This window comes from Sus scrofa, chromosome 4 (genome assembly GCF_054392235.1).
Source record: "Sus scrofa isolate SSC_HxYL_T2T_F1_AM1 chromosome 4, Sscrofa_HxYL_maternal_Yorkshire_Landrace_v2.0, whole genome shotgun sequence".
NCBI classification, from domain to species: Eukaryota; Metazoa; Chordata; class Mammalia; order Artiodactyla; family Suidae; genus Sus; species Sus scrofa.
Window position 1 is genome coordinate 991,063 of NC_139386.1, and position 7,802 is coordinate 998,864.

The 7,802-nt window shown below is 54.7% G+C and overlaps 1 protein-coding gene across 1 annotated transcript; it reads left to right on the top strand.

Annotated features, from left to right (window-relative positions):
- Positions 1–152: 152 nt before the first annotated feature.
- On the top strand, positions 153–1,874 carry CCDC166 (coiled-coil domain containing 166). The gene is given in 3 exon segments (XM_013993490.3): positions 153–691; positions 785–1,574; positions 1,577–1,874. Coding segments are annotated over 3 exon segments (1,353 nt in total). The 5' UTR covers positions 153–250; the 3' UTR covers positions 1,699–1,874.
- The last annotated feature ends 5,928 nt before the right edge of the window (positions 1,875–7,802 follow it).

Genomic DNA, 7,802 nt, shown 5'->3' on the forward strand with positions numbered 1-7,802 from the left:
AGAGCGACTACGTTCTGTTTCCATGCAGACCGCAACTCCACTAAAGGTGGGCGAGCCCCGACGGCCGGCCAAGATCCGGAAAGAGACCACTAGCAAAGGTTGGCGACGATGCCCTGACCCCTGATGGACCGCAACCCCCTGATTCCGGCCTCCAACCTCGTGACCCTGAGACGCTTCCAGCCCCGCCAGAACATTCGGGCCGGAGGAGGGGAAGGGCGGAGCTGGAGTGGCGGGCTGGGGGACCCCAGCCATGGCGCCCAAGAAGAAGCGCGGGACAAGCGCGGGGCGCCGGTCGGGCGCGGGGGGAGAGGGCGCCGAGCCGCCGCTGTCGGAACGCGCTCAGTACCTGCAGCGCGAGTACAAGCTGCTCTCGGAGCAGCTGGACGCCTGCGAGCAGCGAGTGGACCAAGTGCTGCGGGACAACGCCTTCCTCGACCGCGAGGCGCTGCGCCTGCGCGAGGAGAACCGGCTCTACGCCAGTTACGTGAGCGCGCGCGCCCAGCGCTGCGCCAACGCCGTCGTCCGGCTGGAGGAGCAGAACCGCGTGGACTTGACGCTGATCCACTGGCAGCGGGCGGAGCTGGCGTCGCTCTACCGCGGGCGTGAGGACGGGGTGCGCGCGCAGCTGCTGGAGATGGAGGCGCGCGCGGCGCAGATGGCGCAGCAGGTGCAGGCGTTGCAGCCCTACAAGGCCAGTGCGCACCCTCCCGCGGGCGGGCGGGGCGGGAGCTGGGCGAGGTGGGTGCGCGTCGTAGACCCGCGCTGACCCGCGCGCCCGCCGCAGGAGCTGCAGCTGGAGCAGTTGGCCCGGATCCGGACGCTGGAGCGCGAGCTGCTGCACATGCGCGTGGAGCACACGCAGCTGCTCCACCGCGTGAAGCGGCGCTTCCTGGAGGACAAGGCAGCCTTCGAGCGCGAGGCGCGCCAGCGCGTGCAGTCCCTGGCGCGGCGTGCGGAGCGTGAGGCGGCGCGCGCGCTCTTCGCGCACACTCAGGCCATCAGAGCGGACAACGGGCGCCTGCGGCAGGAGCTGCTGCGGCTGCTCCGCCGGGCCCAGCTGCTGCACGACATGCGGCGCCAGTTGCTGGAGCAGCGGGAGCAGCTGCGGCGCGAGCACGAGGACACGCGGGACTTGGCGCGCGTGCATGGCTGGCTCTCCCGCGGCCCCGAGGGGCCGCCGCTGTGGCAACCGCCGTCGGCTGCCTCACCCCCGGGGCCGTTCGCCTCCTCCACCAGCCCGCTGCGCGCCTTCTCCCGCGTTCCCTCAGCCTGTGCCTCACGGAACCCGTCTCAGGTCTCGTGGCGCCCGGCCTCTTGGACGCTTGCGGCTTCCCGGGCCGCGTCGCTGACCCCGTCGCGTGTTGCCCTCAGAGGCCCGTCACTGGCCCCTTCGAGGGCGGCTTCCCAGGCTCCATCCCAGCCCCCATCGCAGGTGGGCTCCAGGGTACCGTCCTCGATCCCTTCGCGCCCAGCCTCCCGGGCCCCTTCCTGGACCTTGTCCCGCTCGGGCTCCCGGATCCTTCCCTGGACCCCATCCCGTCCGGACTCTCGGGTGTCGTCGCGGTCCTCGCTGGGTGAGCTTCACAGGACACCACCCTTTCTGGGAAGTCCGTCCCCAGAAGGGGCTCTTGCGGCCTCCCAGTCGCCGGAGACCGTGAAGGTGACGCTGGAGCCGAAGCTGCCTCTGGGAGAGCCTGAACCTACCCGGAGGGAGGCCAGTTAGGCCAGAGGGTGGGGGAAAACGCGTGCGCAGCACACGGATTTGGTGAGTGGATTATCAATAAAGGTGTGGCAGCCTCGCCCCACGCTGCTCTGGCACCACCTGCTTCAGTGGCCAGCATTTCTGGCCGGCAGGGGCCATTCATTATGCCTTCTAGTTTCCAGTCTGCTGGTGGCTTGTGTCTGCCAGGCATTCAGCGTCTGTTCACCCACAGCTAGTCTCCCGGCAGCTGGCAGGGGCAGACGAAGTCAGCGACGCCGTGGTCCTGCCCACAGGGCCTGACAGTCTGGTGGCAGAGAGGGACAGCGAAGGCGTGGTTGGACAGGTAGTGTGAGAGCAGGAAAGGAGTCTGGCGGACCAGGGAGGAGCTGGTCGGCTGCGTGAGGTGGCTGCGACGGCCGGCAGCCACGCAGGCTGCTCCGCGGGGACGGGTGTGGGCTTTTTGTTCCAGCGCCTTGGGGAGTTACGGGCGTTTTTGTAATGTTTAACCTGTTGGGGGGTTGGGGTTAATTCTTAATTGTGATATAGTTTCCAACCTAGAGAAAAGTTGCAAGAATAGTACAGGGAACTCCCATATACCATTTATTCAGACTCACCAGCATTCTGCACCTTTGTTTTGTCTATGTATCTGTTTGTTTGTTTGTTTTTCTTGGTCATGTCCTCCGAATTTGAAGTTCCAGCCAGGGATCAAACCTGAGCTACAGCAGCAACTCAAGCTGCTGCGGTGGATCCTTAATCCTGCTGCACTGCAAGGGAACTCCTGAGCAAACTTTAAGTCTGAAATATATTGAGCAGTAGTCCATGTTTATGGATATTAAGTTTTCAATACTCCCTAAACTGATCTAGAAATTCAGCATGACTCCAAGCAAAATCATAGCAGCTTTTTTGCTTTTTTTTTTCTTTCAGCGATAGATTATAAAGTTTATATGGAAAAGCAAATAACCCACCTTGAATAACAAAGTTGGAAGATTTACACTACCTGGAACTAAAACTACAGTAAATTAAGACAGAGTTCTGTCGTGGCGCAGAGGAAATGAATCCAACTAGGAACCATGAGGTTGTGGGTTCGATCTCTGGCCTCACTCAGTGGGTTAAGGATCTGGCGTTGCGGTGCGTCGTGGCGTAGGTTGCAGGTGCAGCTTGGATCTGGCGTGGCTGTGGCTGTGGCCGGCGGCTACAGCTCCGATTCGACACCTAGCCTGGGAACCTCCATATGCCGCGGGAGCCGCCCAAGAAATGGTGAAAAGACAAAAAAAAAAAGAAAAAAAAAAAAGATAGCGAGATCAGTGGAACAGAATAGAGGGCAAAACAGACCCATGTAACACAGTTAACTGTTTCATGACAAGGGCACCAAGGTAATTCAAAGAATAAAAGAAAGCTGTTGTTTTTTCAATTAATGGTGCCAGAACTGTAGGGGGAAAATTAACCTTACCACCCCTACCCCACAGCATACCCCCAAAGAATTCAAGATCAACCATGGGCCTAAATGTGAAAGCCAAAACTATAAAGCTTCTAGGAAAAAAATACACAATATTTTCACAACCCTGGGGTAGGCAAAGATTTCACTGGTGGGACCCCAAAAGCACTAAGCTTAGAATTTTAAAAATTCACAAATTGGACTTTGTCAAAATTAAAATTTCTGCTTATCAAAAGACAGTTAAGTGAATTTTTTTTTGTTTTTTTGCCTTTTTCTAGGACCGCTCCCGCGGCATATGGAGATTCCCAGGCTGGGGGTCAAATCGGAGCCATAGCCACTGGCCTATGCCAGAGCCACAGCAACACGGGATCCGAGCCGCGTCTGCGACCTACACCACAGCTCATGGCAACAATGGATCCTTAACCCACTGAGCAAGGCCAGGGACCGAACCCGCAACCTCATGGTTCCTAGTCGGATTCGTTAACCACTGCGCCACAACAGGAACTCCGAATCTTTTAGAAAGAAAAGAAAATAAGGAAACACACAAATTTCCCCAGTGCTACTAAGCAAAACCAACTTGAAGGACTAGTTACAGTCTTGCAGACCAGGGGTCAGCAAACTTTTCCTGTAAAGAGTCGGCTCATATGTTTTAGGCTTTGCAGGCCATAGTCTCTGTCCGACCTGCTCCACATGGCCTGCCACTGAAGCATGAAAGCAGACACAGATGATGATACATCAAGGAATGGATGTAGCTGCATTCCAATAAAACTTTATTTACAAAAATGGGGCGGGGTGAAAAGGCAAGCCACAGACTCGGAGAAGAGTCTCAATACATGTGTCTAACAAGACGCATATCCAGAAATAGAACAAATCAATAATAAAAATGAAACAAAGTGAACAAAATATTTGGACTCTTCCGCCAAAAGATACGCATGGCCTATAAACACAGGAAAAGGTGCACTGGGCTCAGGTGTTATGGGTGGTGCTTATCATGAGAGCTGGAACTCCTCCAGCCTCCCAACAACTGAGCACAGCGATAAATAAGAACATTTTCCGGCACTGGGTAATCCACTACGTGCTACAAATGGGCTGGACCTGGCCGACTGTAAAGCAGAATGCGGGAGGCCAGGGTTTGCCGAGAGACAGCCAGAGGATCCGGCCGGGGCCGGCGCACCCAAGGCGTCCTGGGCCACGGTTTGACCTCCTGGAGCGAAGAAATCGGAAGGCCGCGGACAGGATGCCGTGGGGGACACGAGGAGAGGACCGAGCACCGAGTCCCTCAGGGAGAGGCGAAGGGTCCGGGGCAGGGGCAGAGGGTGGAAACGGAGGCGCGAAGACAGGCTGACGACGGAGTTCGAACGCCAGACCTCGTGGGTGGTGGGCACGGGGCGGGGAGGCGCTGCGAAAGGTGGCGTCTCAGCGGGCTGCCTTCTTCGGCCGTAGCAGCGATGTGGGGGAGCTGCCAGGCCAGGGACAGAGTCCCAGCGGCAGCTGCGACCCACGCCACGGCTGCGCCGGCCGGGGAGCGAAGCGCGCCTCCGCGAAGACGAGACGGATCACTGCCCCACCGCGCGGCAGCGGGCGCTCGGGCTCAGGGTTTCCGCTGCTGGGTCGGCAGCGGCGACAGCGCCCGAACCCCACCGAAGCGGGGCGGCCGGAACAGGAAAGGGGCCAGTCCGACAAGCGCCCGGCGGAGAGGGGACGCCCAGCAGCTGGGCCCCGGCGCGGAAACCGACGGCCCGGGCTCGCCCCTCCGCGGCCGCCGCCGCCGCCCCGCGCGGTGCCGCCGCCCCGGCGGAAGCGCTTCCCCCGCCGCCGGAAGCAGCGCGTCGGCCGCTCTAGGAACTCGTCTCGGTGGCGGAGTCCCGGCGCCCCGGCGCCAGCCCGCCCGCTCCCCCAGGGCCAAGGAGCACTTGCGCGAACTCGACAAATCTAAGCGTGGAGTGCAGCTGAATCCGTGTTAGCGGGAAAGTGTTGGCTTTAAATATTTATATCAGGAAAGAAGACATATTCAAAACTACTAGCCTAAGCCTCCACTTTATTTCTACTTACGTTTTTTAAGTTTAATTTTTTTAGAGCCGCACATGCGACATATGGAAGTTCCAGGCTAGGGGTCGATCGGAGCTGTAGCTGCCAGCCGAGGCCACAGTCGAGCGATCCGATCCGCATCTGTGACCTACAGGCAGCTCAGCAACGCTGGATACTTTAACCCACTGAGCAAGGCCTGGGGTGGAACCTGCATCCTCTTGGATTCTTAACCTGCTGAGCCTCGATGGGAACTCCCTAAGCTTCCACTTTAAGAAGCTAGAAAAGGGAAGGGAAAATTGTCTCCAAGTAGAAGGAAAGAAAGAAAATGATTCCACTGCAGTGAAATAGAAAAAAGACAAACAGTAGACAAAATAAGGGAAAACTGAAGTTGATACTTTGAAAGGACTAATAACGTCGGTAAATCTCTAGCTAGACTGATCAGAAAAGCAGAAGGAAGACACAAATCACCAAAATTGGCTGCAGTGCTGGCTCCTGGACAAACAACTCCAACAACAAAATACGAAGAAACTGTAGGTACTAAAAATGACTATGTACACGAGCAACGGGGGCAAATTGTGGGCAAGGAAATACAAAGAAACTAAAAACCCAGCTGCCACTTCTGAAGAGCTCTGAGCAAAAACAAGGTAGTACGCATGCTCTCTGCACCCACCGCCACCAAGGGGGTGGGCCGACCAACTAAGCTGCCCCTCTGGCCTGCCCCCTGGACCTGCCCCTTCCGTTGCCCCCATATAAAGAACCAGCTCACCACCCCCGTGAGTGAGCAAGCCTGGGAATCTGTTTATTTTTGCTCCCCAGTGCTGTAGCAGGAACCCCAAGAAAACCTTGCCTTAATTTCCCTGGCCGGACTTAGCAGTTTCCATTAGGTAAGAAGGCCAAGAGCCCTGGACGGTAACAGAGGAAGCAAAGAAGGGACATCATTTATTTAATTGATTTATTATTTTTTCTTTTTTGGCAGCACTGTGTCATGCAGAGGTTCCTGAGCCAGGGATGAAACCTGTGCCACAGTTGTGACAACACAAGATCCTTAGCTGCTAGGCTACCAGAGAACTCCCGCATCTTATTTTTTGTTTGTTAGTTTTTGTCTTTTTAGGGCCGCACTCTCGGCATATGGAGGTTCCCAGGCTAGGGGTCCAGTCAGAGCTGTAGCCGCCAGCCTACACCACAGCAACTCGGGATCCGAGCCTTGTCTGTGACCTACACCACCGCTCAAGGCAACGCGGGATCCTTAACCCACTGAACGAGACCAGGGATCAAACCCGAGTCCTCATGGATGCGTCGGGTTTGTTAACCCCTGAGCCATGACAAGAACTCCCGACATCATTTTAACTATAACTGATTAAGATAGAATTGTAAGAGGGAATGCACAAAGACAGTGAAATGCTTCAAACAACTTTATGCCAATATACCTAAATTATATTAGATGAATTAAGTAATTCCTTGACAGACACAAGTTATCAAAATTGGCACAAGAAGAAACAGAGAAATCTGAGTAGTGCTGTATGCCTTATAGAAATTGAATTTGGGGAGTTCCCGTCATGGCACAATGGTTAACGAATCCGACTAGGAACCATGAGGTTGCAGGTTCGATCCCTTGCCTTGCTCAGCGGGTTAAGGATCCGGCGTTGCCATGACCTGTGGTGTAGGTCGCAGACACAGCTGGGATCCTGCATTGCTGTGGCTGTGGTGTAGGCCGGAGGCTACAGCTCCAATTAGACCCCTAGCCTGGGAAACTCCATGTGCCGCAGGAGCAGCCCTAGAAAAGGCAAAAAGACAAAAAAAAAAAAAAAAAAAAAGAAGAAATTGAATTTGTAGTTTTCCCATTAAGAACTCCCCAGAGTTTCACTGGGGAACATCTATCAAATATCTAAGGAAGAAATGACATCATTACACGAACAACTTCAGATAACAGAAGTGAAGAGACTAATTCACAACTCTGAGAGCAAGTGTTTGCCTGATATCAAAACAAGACGAGGGCGTCCTCTCACCACTTCTAACGAAAATTGTACAAGACGCCCAATAGCAGGGCAATAAAGCAAGAAAAGAGAGCAAAGTCTATGCAAACTGGAAAGGCAGAAATAAAATTCTTTAATTGGCTACATAGAAAATGCTGACGAATCTAGAGAAAAGCTAATGGTATCAATGAATCAATTCATCTAGGCTGCAGGATACAAGGTCAATTGCAAAAAAAAATCAAATGCATCTCTACACACTGGCAATGAATCTGGAAAAGGGCCTTTAGAAAACCAAGACAGAGGGCTCTCTGGTGGCTCAACGGCTTAAGAACCTGGCGGTGTTACTGCCGTGGTGAAGGCTCAGTCCCTGGCCTAGAAGGTGCCACATGCCACAGGTGCAGCCAAAAAACAAACAAACAAACAGGCAAAACAGAGACAGAACCCAAAAAGCATAGCCATAAAACTTTGGGTAAATTGCAGCCCCGAATTGATATATCATTAAGAAAACCAAAAGGTTAGGCCAAGGATGAAAAGGAAGCGTTTATAATAAATAGTCTGGGAGAAGAATGACCTGGAACATCAAGGACTCTTGCAAGTAAATGTTAAGGAAACATCGCCCCCCTCCCGTGCAAACATGTGCAAGAGACGCGAAGAGACACATCAC